Below are 18,885 nucleotides of genomic sequence, written 5' to 3' on the forward strand. Positions count from 1 at the left end.
ATGATACGCATGCATTACACTTTCAGTACTGCACTGACAGAATGCCTTTTACACTATGCTACCGGCATGGTCTAGCAGGCCACCATAGCTGGCAGACTCGGAGGTAATTGACCTCAGGTTGCTACGACAACCATCAGCAGCCTGCGATTACGTCATGGAGATGCCGATCGGGCGGAAGAGGGAGCTCCCTCCTCTCCTAGCCTTCTAAATGCTGAGATTGCTTATTGATTACAGCATTTAGAGGGTTAAACAGCTAGGGGCAGTGAGGGTACCTCCCCTAGCTATGACAGCCGAAGCACGTCTATCACTTATTTGTGCAGGCATAGCTCCTGTCTCCCCACACGATCACCATGACGTATCGGTACGTCCATTTACAGGAAGTAAGTACAAGATATGACATACCGGTACGTCATATGTCGGGAAAGGGATGAACCAGCACAAATCGAGTTATCACTTTGCTTATTTGTGTACCTATGTAAATTTAACATTATATTAACAATTGCAGCAGGTTTTCCTAAATAAATCATGGTGGCACAGTGGTAAGCACTGTTGCATAGCAAAGACAAACTGATAGGGAAATTAGCTTTTATGAGCCCCAATGAAGTCAGTAAAGTGCTGTGGAATTATTGGCACTATATAAGTGAGTAAAATAAATACATATGTTTTGTGTACAGCATTACCCATCAATGAGACATCCGGGAGATCTTCATATAGGAAGATTATCACTGTCAGAGGTATGTACAGAGGTATGTACAGGTAGTATTGTACTGTCTCCGCTTTGTAAAGCAGTTGTGTAGTCCTAGTAGAGTATTAATAAAATATAGGCGAGCATTATAAAATTGCCACGAGTCAGTACAACAAACCTATTCTGCGACACATATAAACCGAATATAAGCCTTGTGGATGGTAGGGGCATGTGTGGATGTTCATCAGTATTTTCCACCTGTATTACCCCCATCATTTACCAATAGGACTTGTCTGCCACATGTTCTGATTCTGCAGTGCAGTGAACTAGTATTTTAACCATGTATTGAAAGTATGGACTTTATTAAAGTGACAGATGACATGACAATGATCTTACCTTCACTTTTTTATCGGCTGAACAGGTTGCTACATATCGGTCATCAGAAGAGAAAGCACAGCACAAAACTTCTTCATCATGAGCGGTTATATTAAGCAGATTTTCCCCTGTGGCACTTTTAAAGATCTAATAAAAAGAAAAAAACAACAACAGAGGTTTAGTTTAGCAGTCCTGCTAGGTAACGGTATGTAACAACAACAACATGTTCATATGTTTTTAGAGGTGGCAGCATTTAACGGGATTCTGTCACCAGGCTTTTGCTACCGCATTTGAGAGACCCTGATTCCAGCTATGTGATATTTACTTTGCTGGCTGCTGCAGTTTTGATAAAATCCCTATTTTATCTGCTGCAGATCTACCAGTTCTCTGAACGTAGAGCTGATACTACTGATTGGTAGTTATCTGCCTTAGCACAGTGTACACAGAGAGCTGCCAATCAGTGCTGGGGGCGGGGTTATACAGAGCTCATGAATATGGAGGACTACATGGCAGCAGGTTTACTAGTCCTCTAGTGATGATCTCCTGCTGATAAAACAGTGATTTTATCAAACATACAGCAAGCAGCCCCGTAAGTGATACATCTCTAAATTCAGGGTCTCTCTCTCTATACATTATGCAGCTCTCATATTATATCGTGAAGACCTGGTAACAGATTCCCTTTAACCCCTTTCCAACCTATGATGTATAGATACGTCATCGATCGCCTCCCCCTCTTTGATATGGGCTCTAGCACTGAGCCTGCATCTTTCCCATCACATGACAGCTGATCCATCCACGGCTGTTAACATGTTAAATGCCGCTGTCAATTTGTGACAGCAGCATTTAACATACACACGCTGGAAGCGCGTCACTAGCCCTGCCCATCAGCACCTGTCACATGATTGGAGGGTGCCGATGGGTTGGCATGACACCTGGGGGTCTGCAGGAGCCAAAGCCCTGCTATGTGTAGCACAGGTGAACAGAAGATCACAGCTTCAAGTCTACTAAGCAGACTATTGAATCAAGTGGAAAGTTAAATACAAAATGTTTTTAAAATATTAAAATATAAAAAAAATAAAATCACCCCCTTTTCCCCATATGCAAAAAAAATATAAATATTTGGTATCGCTGGGTTCAGAAATGTCTGATCTATCAAGATATAAAAATAATCCAATCGATAAATGATGTAACGAGAAAAAAAATCTAAACGCCAGAATTACTTTTTTTGGTTGCTGCAACATTGCAATAAAATGCAGTAACAGGTGATCAAAAGATCTACCCCAAAATTGTATTGATAAAAACGTCAGCTCGGCGCGCAAAAAATAAGCCCTCACCCAACCCCAGAGCACGAAAAATGGAGATGTCCCAGAAAATAGCGCCACTTTTTTTTATTTTCTTCAAATTTTGTTTTGTTTTTTTGTCACCACTTAAAAAAAGAACCTATACATGTTTGGTATCTGTGAACTCGTAATGACCTGAGGAATCATAATGGCAGGTCAGTTTTAGTATTTAGTGAACATGGTAAAAAGAGACCCAAAAAACAATTGTGGAATTGCAATTTGACCGCACTTGGAATTTTTTTTCCTGTTTTACAGTACATTATCATGGTGAAGCTAATGTCGTTCAAAGTACAACTCACCAAGAAAAAACAAGTCCTCACATGGCCATATTGACGGAAAAAAAAAAATTATGGGTCTGGGAAGAAGGAGAGCAAAAAAGGAAAACGCTAAAGCAGAAAATGCCAAGGAGGTGAAGAGATTAAGGAGCTGAGAACACAACTGAGAACCCTTGAAAGGCCTCCTCTACAGTTACAGCTGATGTGCCACCATGGAAGACCTAAAGGGGCGGCCTAGGTGTTGGAGAGGCGAGTGGGAAAATGTACGGTATACTCTGTGGATAAGTCATAAATAAGATAAGAATACCCCTTTAAGCTGGCCATACAGAAGACATTTGTTGACCAACAGTTATTTCTCCTGACTCCACCATAATAATGTCCATTTCGATTAGAAACAGAAATAAGCTGTTACCACAAATAGCACGGCCCTTCAAATCACAAAAACTAATTATAAGGAGTGTTGAAATCCGATCCCTTGAGTTATGTTCAGACAACACTTATTAGATGCCTATGACCAACTTTATGTTGATTATACATTTGCATTTCTCTGCAGCATTAGGTCTTATTCACAAGTCATAATTAGGTCAGCATTTTACACCTATATTTGTAAGTCCAAAATCAGAAGTGGAGCCTACAGAGAGAGATCAACTATAATAATTCAAAGATGTTGATGGTTTTGGATTGCAAATACTGATGAAACACTGACGAATGAAAAAAAGATAATAAAAAATAAATAAATTGTGGATCGGTCAACGGATCTTATTTTTATGTGACTCCAACTAATAAAACATGTTACTCTCCATCGGTTCCATCATGAACAGGTTTATCATTAAAGGGGTATTCCCACTGCACCTAATGACCCTATTTAATTCATAATAAACAGATGCACCTATGACCCTGTCTGATAACACCTACTTACACTTAAACGGGTTACCAGGGCTTTCGGCTTTTCATCTATGAGGCTAAGCAGTTGCTAGCTAACTGCCTCTTCTACCCTGCAACAATGTGTCCCGGCTTCAATTGACCTTATGCGAACACTGCAGCTCATTCACCCCCGGTGTGCTGTGTTGACAGGCGTCACTGCCAACATCACGCTGTGTGACAGCTCGCAGCGAGGAGCCGGCTGTCAATCAGGAAGACATCAGCAGAGATGCCCTGTTGAAAGAGCAGAGCGGAAGAGAAGTTGCGCTCTGTATGAAATTACCAGAAGCAGGAAAATAACCAGGAGTGGTCTGTGACTGGTCCGATAAATAAGATCTGCCAGTAAGTTCTTAGCCCCATAGCGGAAAATAAAAAAAAAAAAAACACAAAGCCATGGATAATTCCTTTAACAAAAGTGAGCTCTTTAGGTGCCAAATACTTCGATTGCTAATATCTCCGCAATGGAGTAGAGGAGGAAAAAAAAAAAAGATTTATTCTGCTCCACAGCCACTATTATGTGTGTCCAGTTTATCATGAAAATGTGGGTGAAATGCCCTCTTTAATAATAAGTAATACACGAGATTATTAATATAATCGCAAATTAAGTGTTGTAACATAATGATAACTTTAATCCTCGACATGCGTTTCGCTATAATATTAGCTTCGTCAGAAGGTATCAAAAAATAGTAATAAGGCATACCCATGTAACTGGCGCATGACGTAGGCACACGTGCTGCTACAGCAATTGGGACAAATATCTGCGTTCCAGCATCAAACAGAAAAGCGAATGTGAGGAGCGCATACAGCTGGGAGCAGCACAAGCATAAGGGTACCGTTACACAAAACGATTTACCAACGATCACGACCAGCGGTACGACCTGGCCGTGATCGTTGGTAAGTCGTTGTGTGGTCGCTGGGGAGCTGTCACACAGACAGCTCTCCAGCGACCAACGATGCCGAGGTCCCCGGGTAACCATCGGGTTACTAAGCGCAAGTTACGTCACCGCTGTGCTCTGCTTTCACTTTACGGCCGGCAGTCAGTCAGTGCGGGAAGCAGACGGCAAGGGACCTGACGGACACCGGAATGTGAGTATGTACTGTTTGTTTTTTTTTACATTTACGATGGTAACAAGGGTAAACATCGGGTTACTAAGCGCGGCCCTGCGCTTAGTAACCCGATGTTTACCCTGGTTACAAGCGAACGCATCGTTGGATCGGTGTCACACACACCGATCCAACGATGACAGCGGGAGATCCAGCGACGAAAGAAAGTTCCAAACGATCTGCTACGACGTACGATTCTCAGCAGGGTCCCTGATCGCTGCTGCGTGTCAGACACAGCGATATCGTATGGATATCGCTGGAACGTCACGGATTGTGCCGTCGTAGCGATCAAAGTGCCACTGTGAGACGGTACCCTTAGGCCATGTGCACACGTTAAGTATTTTTCGCGTTTTTTTCGCGTTTTTCGCTATAAAAACGCGAAAAAAACGCTTACATATGCCTCCCATTATTTTAAGTGTATTCCGCATTTTTTGTGCAAATGTAGCCTTTTTTTCCGCGAAAAAATCGCATCGCGGAAAAAAAAGCAACATGTTCATTAAAATGCGGAATTGCAGGGGATTCCGCACACCTAGGGGTCCATTGATCTGCTTACTTCCCGCACGGGGCTGTGCCCACCATGCGGGAAGTAAGCAGATTATGTGCGGTTGGTACCCAGGGTGGAGGAGAGGAGACTCTCCTGCACGGACTGGGCACCATATAAGTGGTCAAAAAATAAGAATTAAAATAAAAAATAGCGATATACTCACCCTCGATGTCTTCCCGCCTCCACTGCACGCTGTCGCTTCGGTTCCTGTAGCTGATGTGCGGCGAAGGACCTTGCCGATGACGTCACTGTCCTGTGATTGGTCGTGAGCGGTCATGTGACCGCTCACGTGACCGTGACATCACGGAAGGTCCTGTGCGCACAGACCAGCTATAGGAAGACGAACGGACGCCGCTGATGAGATGTCTGGGTGAGTATAAGCATTTTTTTATTTTTTTTATTATTTTTAAACATTCTATCTTTTACTATAGATGCTGCATAAGCTGCATCTATAGTAAAAAGTTGGTCACACTTGTCAAACAGTATGTTGTCAAACATACTGTTTGACAAGTGTGACCAACTTGTCAGTCAGTTTTCCAAGCGATGCTACAGATCGCTTGGAAAACTTTAGCATTCTGCAAGCTAATTACGCTTGCAGAATGCTAAAAAAACGCGAAAAAAACGGAAAAAAAACGCAAAAAAAAAAAATGCGGATTTCTTGCAGAAAATTTCCGGTTTTCTTCAGGAAATTTCTGCAAGAAATCCGCAACGTGTGCACATACCCTTACACACACAGAAAGTCACTCCAAGCAGAAATTAGGAGCTAATGTGATAGGTAACACAGTGCATAATGATGGATATATAGCAAGCAGATAAGCAGTTAATAGGAACGTATTGTTGTTACCTGTAAGGTTTTATCAGCTCCACAGGAGGCAATCTTCTGTCCATCCCGAGAAAAGCAGGCATGGTATACTGCCTCAGTGTGGGGGCGCACTGCTAGGCTTGGGATGTTCTTCATGCTCTGTTTGTTTCTGCAAGTCAATCATCAATAGATCGGCTACTAGTAAAGGCAGGACACACAATTATGGGGCTCACAGAGGCAGAGGGCCTGGAAATTGGCTAGTTCTTTTGCATAGTGTGACTGTCAAAGTGGCTTCTTACAACAGCAACTAGGAAAGCTCACGGTCTACAAATGTATACATCTTCCATAGCTGTAGAATTCCATGTACATCTGTTACCCCAATAGTGGCTGCTTCTCGGCAACAAAACAAATAATTTTTTAAATGGGTTGTCCATTACTTGGACAACTCCTTCTTAAATGACGCAGTTACCTGTGTAAGATACAAAAAAAACCCTTACAACCGCCTCCTGCATCAGCACGGTTCCAGCCACGTGAGTGCTGCAGCCCATCAGTGGCTGCAGTGCTCTCATTCCTCTCAAACAAAACTCCGGCGTCCAATAGAAGCGTGGTCAGAGCATCATCGGCCGATGATGGGCTGCAGCACTCACATGGCATATCGAAGGATGAGGGCCGGGAGACCTGGTGCTGACATCACTGAAACATTTAAGTAGTTAAAGTAGTGGACAACCCCTTTAAGTCAGAATAACAGCACCCAAACATGCATTAAAAGCAGGTCAGAGTGTAAAGTTTGTGTGATCATCAGGTAATACTCCAGCTATTCATCTAAATGTATCATAGAAGGAATCTCGATATTACTGAGGTTTGGCGCCTGTGTTCGGGTCCGTTCTTCACTTACATCCAGTTGACGTAGAGCGCTCCTTTCTGAAGCTCCTCTTTGGCATGCCGGATAGCATGTTTATATACTGCAGATTCATTTGGCTGAGAAAGTCCCAACTGGACTATGTTTATTGGAGAATTTTGCCCTAGGAGATGACCGTTTACAGACAAAAACTCTTGGAAATCTTCACGTGCTTTGCTGTTCTATAAAATAACAAAAATAAAAAAGGACCAGTATTAAAAAACCAAAGAGTGAAAATTGTGGAGTGAATCAAAATCAGTCCGGATATACCGTACTAAGTTTTTATTGGTAACAATTACTAATTGTATTACAAAACAGCAAACAAGAAAAGACCCAGGAAGTACCTGTTTATTGAGGATGTCCCGGTAATGCACAAACTCGTGAATCAGGTGTGCGGGTCCAAATAATCTGGTCTTCATTTTTAACCAATCAAATGAAAATAATAGGGAGCAAAGTTCCTGTAGAATATTAATAAAACATGGTAATTATAAATGGCAGAATTTACACCAAAAAAAATAGTTTAATTCAGTTAGAAGCCAGGCAATCTTACGGATGGTAAGGTAGGTGTAAACTGTAGTACTTTACTGAGTATGGTCAATGATTCCTTAAAGTCAGCACCCATAGACTGAACTACTGTATTAAATATAAAAGAGGGAGCATCATGTCCTCAGGCCATCACATCTGGCTTACTGTATGGTTACCTGCTTACCAATTGCCGTGTTCTCCGGTCTCCAGGGACATTCTGATCCTCTTCTTCTGGACCGTTGATGCTATTCACCTGGGTAGCTCACAGTGTCCCTTGTACTGACCTGCCGTCGCATTGCCAATGTAAGCCTATGAGAATCGCATTCAGTCTCCCATAGACTTACATTATCTACAAATAAGAGATTGTGTGAGCCGGCTAGTCTGAATTATAGTCACAAGGTTCAGAAGAGGATCAAAAAGTCCCTGGAAACTGGAGAAGACAGTGATAAGTATTTAAAAAACATCCACTTTACAGTATGTGCATATTAATACGGGATTAGGGAATACAAATTTATTTGTAGTGAATGCAATAACCTAGGAACAAATAATACCACTGTGCACATTTGTTCTCATGGAAATCTACCTACTTGGTGCATGTTGGCCTGAGCCATATGGTAGGCTAGATAATGGTACCAGTATATACAATCCTCTTGGTCCGCAGTTGGTAGAAACTGTGCATACCGCTTGTGATACTGACTGACAAGCTTAGCATGAAGATCCTGAAACAGCAAGAAGCACAGTTACCCTATGCACTAAGCATCCACTGACATTTATATACTATACACATTATGTAAGTTCCTACAGGCAGCTGAGTACGGTTCCTCTCGGTGAGAAAATCCAGCTGGAGATCATGCAGATAATACAGAAACGACTTTCCATTGCGATCACAATACAACAGTGATTTGTTGACAAATTCCTGAAGCATATCCTCCACGTCCTCGCTCTCCAGGTCCCACAGGATACACAGAACCTGGAAGATAGGGGTGGCATATTAGGCTGGGATGTCCCCAGGAAGTCACATGTGTGACCTGACACCTACCCCCTTCGTCTCCTTTGGCAGGCCTACTTTACATTTTTGTAATATTCACTTTGATAATAATTATAATATATTACTTATTAGTATACTATGTATATGTATTTGGTTTGTCTATTATCTTGCAAATTGCCTCTTCTGAGAAAAAGAGGACTTAACTCTATAGCGCCACCTGTTGGTAGTAGCGATCCTACAAGTCACAATCAACCCTTTAACGAGTTGTGCAATATGACTTAGGATAAAAGCCAAATCAGTATCTCAATTCGCAGACACGGTGTTTCGGGCTGTTGGCCCTCGTCAGTGCGAAGCATGAGATCTGATTTGGCTAGGTGAGAGGCTCTGGACTGGGGTCTAAGGGGTAACTTTTCTCCTTATGGAGAGTGACATACCAGCTGGCTTGTCAAGGTAAGGAGGCTTATTCGCCGTGCAATGCTCCTCTGGGAAATTAAATATGCAAATTGCCTCTTCCGAGAAAAAGAGGACTTAACTCTATAGCGCCACCTGTTGGAAGTAGCAATCCTACGGCTTGGACCTTCATATATTGCTCAGAGGTTTTTTTTGTTTTTTTTAAATGTTTATAATACAATTTTTTGCCACATAGATTACTGATTCACCTAAACCTATATTAATTCCTATTCATCGTGCATAACCCACTTTATAGCGCTACCTCTTTTCTTTGTTTGTGTGTGTGGCTATACAGGGATGTGACAGCTATTCTTCCATACTACACGGGTGATACTCGCTCCTCATGCTTTTCTAGATGTATATAAGCTTTGGGGATACTGAAGTGTGGCTACAGTTACACCGCTTGGATTGGAGATAGCGCCAGCACCACTGCAGGATACTCGATCATCCACTAGACATACTAAAACATCCCATTTTGGTTAGATTACCACAATTAGGATGTAATAGCATGTCCTTTCCCAGGAGGAGGTTATGATGACCAATAGCTCAGTAGCATATCCTACAATGCTAATCCTGAGGAAGGCCATGGGTCATCCAGCCATCTTCTGTAATCTAACGAGAAAAGTACTAACAACTTTATTACTGCATGAATATATGAAGACGGGTAAAATAAAGGTGAGCAGATAATTAAGGGCACATTAAAAGTTTCATCTATTCAATGCCAAGTGTAAAAATGACAATTTATAACAGACAAAACCTTGGCAGTCACATGGTTACTTCTATTTGCCCGGACTCACCTGAGTTGGCACTTTCACGTCCTTTTCTATAACTGAGAAATCGTTGTAGTATCCCTTTACGTGGTCCTGTAGCCTATCCACACTCATAGACATGGCTTCATCAAGGGCTTCATAATCATACGACGAGGACTTTCGTATTCTTTTGAATTGTTTGCTCTGTAGCTGTTTGAGGTAGAAAGCCCAGCGGCTGGGGAATTCCCGCAACAGGGCGCCAATTAATGACACCACAAGAGGTGACCCTGAAACAGAATGGAGACCAAAATAGAAATGATGCAAGAAGACCACCACCAAATAAATCATCCCAGTCTATTACAAGCCAGTCATGGTGTCATTAAAGGATATGTGCAATTAACTGATTTGATGTTATTACCTGGGGTCTAATTACATTCCCACAGTGTTAGCACAGTGCCCATAAGAGGAGCTGTATGAATGTCCAACAGGACAAAGACCTCTAAATCCAGATAGGGAAAAAATCATATCAAGCTTTGTTTCTCAAATCAACCATTTTTCCAAAATGTCCATTAAGGTATTGTCTACGATTTTTTTTTTCCTTTAGATGTCATAGAGATACAAGCGCTTGTCACTAAATTAGAATATCATCAAAAAGTTAATTTATTTCAGTTCTTCAATACAAAAAGTGAAACTCATCTACTATATAATTGTCTAAGAGTCACTTCCGTCTGTCTGTCTTTCTCTCTGTCTGTCACGGATATTTATTGGTCGCGGCCTCTGTGTCATGGAAATCCAAGTCGATGATTGGGCGTGGCAAAACGCCCACGACCATTGCCACGACCAATCAACCACGGGCACAGTCCGGCGGCAACATGGCCGCTCCTTCCTCTCCACAGTCAGTGCCCGCTCCATACTCCCCTCCAGTCAGCGCTCACACAGGGTTAATGCCAGCGTTAATGGACCACGGTGTAACGCACTCCATTAACGCAGCTATTAACCCTGTGTGACCAACTTTTTTACTACTGATGCTGCCTATGCAGCATCATCAGTAAAAAGATCTGTTACAAATAATAATAATAAAAAAAAGGTTATTCTCACCCTCCGACGTGGCGCGGTGTCCTCGGCAGTGCAAGCGGCAGGTTCCGGTGCCAAGGATGCTATGCAAGAAGGACCTGCCATGACGTCACGGTCATGTGACCGCGACGTCATCACAGGTCCTGCGCTCATACCAACCCTGGGACCGGAAGCTGCCGCGTGCACCGTACACAGGCGCCAGGACTTCAAGGGCAGTTCGGAAGGTGAGTATATGTTTATTTTTTTTTACGTCACTGGGCAATATACTACGTTACTGGGCAATATACTACGTGGCTGGGCAATATACTACGTGGCTGGGCAATATACTACGTGGCTGGGCAATATACTACGTGGCTGGGCAATATACTACGTGGCTGGGCAATATACTACGTGGCTGGGCAATATACTAAGTGGCTGGGCAATATACTAAGTGGCTGGGCAATATACTAAGTGGCTGGGCAATATACTACGTGGCTGGGCAATATACTAAGTGGCTGGGCAATATACTAAGTGGCTGGGCAATATACTAAGTGGCTGGGTAATATACTACGTGGCTGGGCAATATACTACTTCACTGGGCAATATACTACGTGGACATGCATATTCTAGAATACACAATGCATTAGAATCGGGCCACCATCTAGTATTATATAGAGTCCTTATAAACAGAGTGATCTATTTCAAGTGTTTATTAGTGATGAGCGAGTATACTCGTTGCTCAGGTTTTCCCCAGCACACTCGGGTGGTCTCCGAGTATTTGTTAGTGTTCGGAGATTTAGTTTTCATCACGGCAGATGAATGATTTACAGCTACTAACCAGCCTGAGTACATGTGGGGGTTGCCTGGTTGCTAGGGAATCCCTAAATGTAATCAAGCTGTCTAACAGTCGCAAATCATCCAGCTGCTACGAGGAAAACTAAATCTCCGAGCAGTCATAAATACTCGGAGACCACACGAGCAACGAGTACACTCGCTCATCACTAGTGTTTATTTCCGTTCATGTTGAGGATTATGGCTTACAGCCAATGAAAACCCAAAAGTTATTAAGATTAACAGAAAAACACTTGATATAGATCACTGTTTGTAATGGCTCTATACCATATGAGTTTCACATTTTGTATTGAAGAACTGAAATAAATTAACTTTTTGACGATATTCTAATTTTGTGAGAAGCACCTGTATACCTGAAAAGGGCTAAACTACAATATGAGACATAATCCATGGAGAAGAAGGGCGCGGTTTTGAGAAAAATCAGTTTGCCTCAATATTATTTTGAGCGATTGGTCCTGTCAAACTAATGTGATCAGCTTCTATGAAAACATAAGTTCCAGACTGGACCAGGGAAATGCAGTGGATGTTGTCTATATGGACTCATAAGGCAGTTGATGCAGTGCCACCTAAAAGGTTGGTATTTAAAATTAGAAAAATGGGACTATAGGAAAATACTAGCTGTTTCCAGCCAGCTAACGCTCGGCACGCTCATTGCTATCTAATTAACGCTGCTGGTGATTAAACTAAAGTAAATAATGACAACATTCAATAGCGCTTACGCAGGTGGTAAATTAACTTAAAATGAAGTTAATAATAGTGTGGTAATGGGGTGGGGGGCGGGATTATGTGTGGTAATGGGGTGGGGGGCGGGATTATGTGTGGTAATGGGGTGGGGGGCGGGATTATGTGTGGTAATGGGGTGGGGGGCGGGATTATGTGTGGTAATGGGATGGGGGCGGGATTGTGTGTGGTAATGGGGTGGGGGGCGGGATTGTTTGGTAATGGGGTGGGGGGCGGGATCATGTGTGGTAATGGGGTGGGGGGCGGGATTATGTGTGGTAATGGGGTGGGGGGCAGGATTATGTGTGGTGATGGGGTGGGGGGCGGGATTATGTGGTAATGTGGTGGGGGGCGGGATTGTGTGTGGTAATGAGGTGGGGGGCGGGATTATGTGTGGTAATGTGGTGGGGGGGCAGGATTATGTGTGGTAATGTGGTGGGGGCGGGATTATGTCGTAATGTGGTGGGGGGGCGGGATTATGTCGTAATGTGGTGGGGGGGCGGGATTATGTCGTAATGTGGTGGGGGGGCGGGATTATGTCGTAATGTGGTGGGGGGGCGGGATTATGTGTGGTGATGTGGTGATGTTTTGGGGGCGGGATTATGTGTGGTAATTTGGTGGGGGGCGGGATTATGTGTGGTGATGTGGTGGGGGGGCAGGGTTATGTGTGGTGACGGGGGGCGGGATTATGTGTTGTGATGTGGTGGGGTGGCGGGATTATGTGTGGTGATGTGGTGGGGGGCGGGATTGTGTGTGGCAATTGGGTGGCGGCGGAGCTACTATGCAGTGGGCGGGATTAGCGAGTAATCACGATGCCTCATGTATATAGATATGTAACTGGGTTAACAACTGGCTCAGTGATAGGAAACAAAGGGTGGTTATTAATGGAAGACACTCGTTTTGTCATTTTGGGTCACAGTTAACAGTGGGGTACCACAGGAGTCAGTATTGGGCCCTCTTCTTTTTATCATTAATGACCTTCTAAGGGGCATACAGAGTAGAATTACAATATTTGCAGATGATATTAAACTCTGTAGTGTAATCAACACAGGATGATAACTTAATATTACAAGATTTATATAAGCTGGAGCGTCGGCTGAGAAATGGCAATTTCAATTTAATCTAGATAAATGTAAGGTTATAAATTTGGTCAGAGGAAATACAATTTTGTACATAATTATACATTTTAAGACAACGGGTAAAACTGTCACGGAAAAAGACTTGGGTGTATGAGTAGATGGCAAACTCCACTTTAGTGATCGGTGTCAGGCAGCTGCTACCAAGGCAAATAAAATAATGTGATTTATTGAAAGAGGCATAGATGCTCAGGACAAGAACATAGTTTTGCCTCTATTCAAGTCACTAGTGCAGCCATATGTAGAATACTGTGGACAATTTTGGCCTTTGGTGTATAAGAAGGACATAGCTTAACTAGAGCGGGTGCAGAGAAAAGCGACCAAGGTTATTAAGGGAATGGGTGGACTGCAGTACCAAGAAGGCTTAGGCCGGCGTCACACTAGGCGTATGAAAATACGGTCCGCTTTTTACGGCCGTAATAAGCGGTAATTGTCCCAAAACACTGTTCCGTATTCAATGTGAGGATGCGATTTTTACGCACAAATTTATCCATGTGTCGTCCGTATGGCGATTTTTTCTCGCATGCTTGCAAAAAGGACATATCATGGACCCATCGGCTCAAATATTCTGAAAAACACACATATATATTAATTATTCAGCGCTAGATAGCAGAGAAGCCGGTATTTCAATTGCCGGCTTTTCCTATCTCCTTCACAAACCCGACAGGATATGAGACATGGTTTACATACAGTAAACCATCTCATATCCCTTATTTTATTACATATTCCTCTTTACTAATGTAACAAGTGTCTCTGTGTAAAATTTGGGGTTTCTAGCTATTAAATTAAAGGGTTAAATTCCGGAAAAAATTGGCGTGGGCTCCCGCGCAATTTTCTCCGCCCGAGTGGGAAAGCCAGTGACTGAGGGCAGATATTAATGGCCTAGAGAGGGACCATGGTTATAGGACCCCCCTGGCTAAAAACATCTGCCCCCAGCCACCCCAGAAAAGGCACATCTGTAAGATGCGCCTATTCTGGATGAACTCATATGAACTCGAGCGTGGGAACTTTTCAGAATATTTTCTCACGCTCGAGTTCATATAAGTTCATCCAGCAGAGGGCGCATCACCGCGACTCAAGGTAACTACAGTACATTCCCCTGCATTCCATTCATTCACCAAGTTTTACAGTCAGGAGCACAGCTGCATTAGCAAAGCTCCTGGGTGAAAAACACCAAGGTTACTTACTGGTAGCCGTTTTTTCCGGAACCCATGACGGCACACCTGAGAGAGGGGATCCGCCCAGCCAGGACAGGAAACCCTACTGAAAATAAAAGGACGGTACCTCTCTGTCGCTTCAGTTGGTTTTCAGAGCATGAGAGGCCCCCCTGGTTAGTACACATGGCAATCCAACACCACATTATATTAAATAAAAACACCCAAAACAATAATGCACACCGAAGGGGTGATAAAGGGGGGGAATATACGGGTGCCGTCATGGGTTCCGGAAAAACCGGCTACCAGTAAGTAACCTTGGTGTTTTCCCTTCCCCCATGACGGCACACTTGAGAGACTTTTGTAGAAAGAAAAACCCTTAGGGAGGGACCACCGCTTGGAGTACCCTTCTACCAAAGGTTAGGTCAGCAGAGGAGGAAAGGTCTAGCCGGTAGTGTTTGAAAAAAGTTGAGGGTGAGGACCAGGTAGCGGCCTTGCAAATTTGGTCAATCGATACCTCAGCTTTCTTTGCCCAGGAGGTAGCCACAGCTCTGGTAGAGTGAGCCTTGATGCCGTCAGGAACCGGAGTGCCACTTGCAGAATAGGACAGACTAATAGCCTCCCTGATCCATCTAGCAATGGTACTTTTAGCTACCCCACATCCCTTTTTACTACCTTGAAACGCTACGAATAGGGTTTGATCTTTCCTCCACTGACTAGTCATGGTTATATATTGTAACATGGATCTCCTTACATCTAGCATATGGAACTTTTGTTCCCCCGGATTTTTAGGATTATTACAAAATGATGGTAACGTAATCTCCTGACTCCTATGAAATTTTTGGATTACCTTGGGGAGATACGCTGGATCTGGTCTCAAGATTATCCTGTCATCAAAAACCTGAGTGTAAGGAGGGCATATTGATAGAGCTTGTAAATCACCTACTCTACGGGCCGATGTTAGAGCTACTAGTAGGACCGTTTTCAGGGTGAGTAATTTAGGTGATAATTCCTGCAAAGGCTCAAAAGGATCTTTGGTTAAAGCCTCCAATACTAGATTTAGATCCCAAGGAGGGATTTTGGGAATAATAACTGGTCTAGACCTGCCACAGGATTTTATAAATCGTGAAACCCATCTATTAGATGCTAGGTTGCAATTATATAGGGCCCCTAAGGCTGAAACTTGAACCTTAAGGGTGCTAGTTGCTAACCCTAGCTGCAAGCCTGCTTGTAGAAATTCTAGGATGGGACCCACTGGAGCTACATCCCCTAACGGCTCACCTAAGAAATCTAAAAATTTCTTCCAGGTCCTACCGTAGATTCTAGACGTTATAGGCTTTCTGCTTTTTAATAGGATGGAGACTAACCCTGGTGAGAATCCTTGGCGACTTAGTAGCGCCCTCTCAAAAGCCAGGCTGCCAGATGGAAGCCCTTCACCTGAGAGTGGGTCACTGGTCCCTGGGTTAACAAGTCCGGCACATCTGGCAGAATCCATGGGTCTGTTATCGACATTTGCCTTAGAAGGGAGAACCATGGTCTTCTTGGCCAGAATGGCGCTATGAGTATTATTTTCGCTCGGTCTTCTCTGATTTTCCGGACTACTGTTGGAATCATCACTATCGGGGGAAATGCGTAAGCCAGAGAGAATTTCCACGGTATTAGTAGGGCATCTACGAACGAAAGGATGTTCGTTTGGGTTCAGTGAGCAAAATTTTTTCACTTATTTGTTGCGTGAGGTGGCAAACAAGTCTATCTCTGGTGTACCCCAGGCCTGTATTATTTGTTGGAATATCTCGGGATTCAGGGACCATTCCCCTTGTCTCAGAACTCTGCGACTCAGAAAGTCTGCCTGTAAGTTTTCTACCCCTCTTATGTGTAGAGCTGTTAGGGAAGATAGGTGTTCTTCTGCCCAATGAAATAGTGAGTTTTGACACCTCCATGAGGTTCCAAGACCTCGTCCCCCCCTGGTGATTGATATAGGCCACTACTGCTCGATTGTCCGTCATGACTCGAGCATGGCGGCCCTGGAGCCGGGGAAGAAAATGTTTCAAGGACTTTACTACTGCCAATAGTTCTTTTACGTTTGAGCCATAGCTCTTTTCTTGGGGGGACCAAGTTCCTTGAATTGAATGGGATCTTAAGTGATCTCCCCAACCTATGTTGATTGCGTCGGTCGTGATGATGTCCTCGACCGGTTTCTGCCATTGGACTCCCATAGTGAGATGTTCCTCTATGGTCCACCATTTTAAGGAATTTCTTACATCCTGAGGAAGACATAAACTTCCTTCCAAATGCCCTCTTAACAGTCTTTGGGCTGACAGAACTTCCCACTGCAGTTGTCTCAGGTGGAATTGTGCCCATCCTACCGCCGGAATGCAGGACGTTAATGAGCCTAGTAGGGACATCGCTTTCCTTAGGGACCTCGCTGGTTGATGTATCGCTGCAGTGGTTAAATTGATAATTTTGGTTACTTTGTTCTCCAGGAGGAGGCAGAGTTGACGTTCTGAATCTAGTATCAGGCCCAGGAAGGACTGTACCTTTACAGGAACTAACTTCGATTTGGGGACATTTATTAACCAACCGAGCTCTATTAGAGTTGATATCACTACCGTTATCTGATGGGAGCAATCGGCCTCTGTCTTCCCTATCACAAGAAAATCGTCCAAGTATGGGACAATTACAATATTCCGGGAACGGAGATATGACATTACCTCTGCCATCACCTTGGTGAAAACCCTGGGAGCAGTAGATAGGCCGAATGGAAAGGCTGTGTATTGGTAATGTTTCACTTGGTTCTGTATGTAGAGTGCCACTCTCAAGTATCTCCAGTATTTGCGATGTATTGGAATATGGTAATATGCGTCCTTTAAGTCTATTACTGCCATGAAGCAGTGAGGAAACAGAAGTTTTGTGGTTGTGTTGATGGACTCCATCTTGAAGGAGTGATTGTCTATTGAAAGGTTGAGCTTTCTTAGGTTGATTATGGTCCTCCAAGAGCCATCGGGTTTTTGTATTAGAAAGAGGGGGGAGTAAAACCCCCTTCCCAACTCCTGAATCGGGACTTCTTGCAAGACATTCTTTTGAATCAGTCCGAGGACTTCCGTTTCTAGGGCTAATTGTTCCTGCCAGGCTTTCCTCCGGGGGGTTATTACAAAATTGTGCCTGGGTGGACGGATACATTTTATTTTTAGGCCTTCTTTTATGATATTTAAAACCCAGATGCTCGGGGAGATGTTTATCCAGGCTGGATAGAAGAGGGAGAGCCTTCCTCCAACCTCTGATGTAATGTCATTGGGGGGACTTTTTGGAAGATGTAGAGGGCCCTTTGAACATATAGCCTGATTTCCTTTTATCTTTGAAGTCCCAATTTCTCCTATCTCCTGGAGGTCGGCCTCTGTTAAATCTCCTCCGAAAAAAGGTTTTTTTCAGATCTTTCGGGAAGGTTGGAAAGGCTTTCTTTTTGTCTCCTGCCTGTTCCAAAATCTCCTCTAACTTTTTCCCAAAGAGGAGTTGACCGTCACATGGGATGGAACATAGCCTATGTTTGGATGGCAAATCTTCCGGACAACCTTTAAGCCATAGGGCTCTTCTGGCCGCATTGGACAGGCCTGCTGCTCTAGCTGTTAATCTCGCGGAGTCCACAGAGGAATCCGCCAGAAATGCTGCAGCCCCTTGAACTAGGGATATATTTGCAAGAATGTCATTCCTAGGGACTTTATCCCTTAGCTGATCTTCTATCTGTTGTAACCAGACCATAAGAGCGCGAGCTGTACATGTCCCAGCTATAGCCGGTTTCAAGCCCCCTGCCGCTGCTTCCCAGATGTGCCTCAAAAACCCATCTGCTTTTTTGTCCAGTGGATCTTTTAGGACCCCTGAATCTTCTAAGGGAAGGGATGATTTTTTCAGAGATTTGGCTACCGCACCATCAATCTTAGGGATTTTCTCCCAGGATTCGGAGTCTTTTTCTTCAAAAGGATATCTCCTTTTAGATGAAGAAGGTAAGGTACCCATTTTTTCGGGTTTTTTCCATTCTTTTTCGATCAATGCTTCAATTTTTGCATTGACCGGAAATGTCCGTTTTCTTTTTTCCTCTAAACCGCCAAACATGACATCCTCAAGTGACCTAGGTGTCTTTTCCTCTTTAAGTCCCATTGCAGTTCTGACTGCTTTGACTAACTTTTCTACATCCTCAGTTGGGAAACACGGGCGACCCCCTGTATCACTATCTGAGGAGGAATCTGAGGACTGGATAGAGGCGGAGGAGGTAGAGGGAGAACGGGATGATTTTTGACTCTCCTGTTTCTGAGAGGCCTC

General features: G+C 43.7%; 1 protein-coding gene across 1 annotated transcript in view; it reads right to left on the minus strand.

Annotated features, from left to right (window-relative positions):
- Nucleotides 1–18,885, minus strand: part of APAF1 (apoptotic peptidase activating factor 1) — a 147,291-nt gene that overhangs the window by 79,485 nt on the left and 48,921 nt on the right. The window contains exons 8-14 of the mRNA XM_077265565.1: nt 9,705–9,943; nt 8,272–8,439; nt 8,057–8,188; nt 7,289–7,402; nt 6,942–7,126; nt 6,089–6,215; nt 1,082–1,207 (exon numbers count right to left, since the gene is read on the minus strand). Coding sequence (XP_077121680.1) covers nt 1,082–1,207; nt 6,089–6,215; nt 6,942–7,126; nt 7,289–7,402; nt 8,057–8,188; nt 8,272–8,439; nt 9,705–9,943 — 1,091 coding nt within the window. The remainder of the gene's footprint in view (nt 1–1,081; nt 1,208–6,088; nt 6,216–6,941; nt 7,127–7,288; nt 7,403–8,056; nt 8,189–8,271; nt 8,440–9,704; nt 9,944–18,885) is intronic.

This window comes from Ranitomeya variabilis, chromosome 5 (genome assembly GCF_051348905.1).
Source record: "Ranitomeya variabilis isolate aRanVar5 chromosome 5, aRanVar5.hap1, whole genome shotgun sequence".
Lineage (NCBI taxonomy): Eukaryota > Metazoa > Chordata > Amphibia > Anura > Dendrobatidae > Ranitomeya > Ranitomeya variabilis.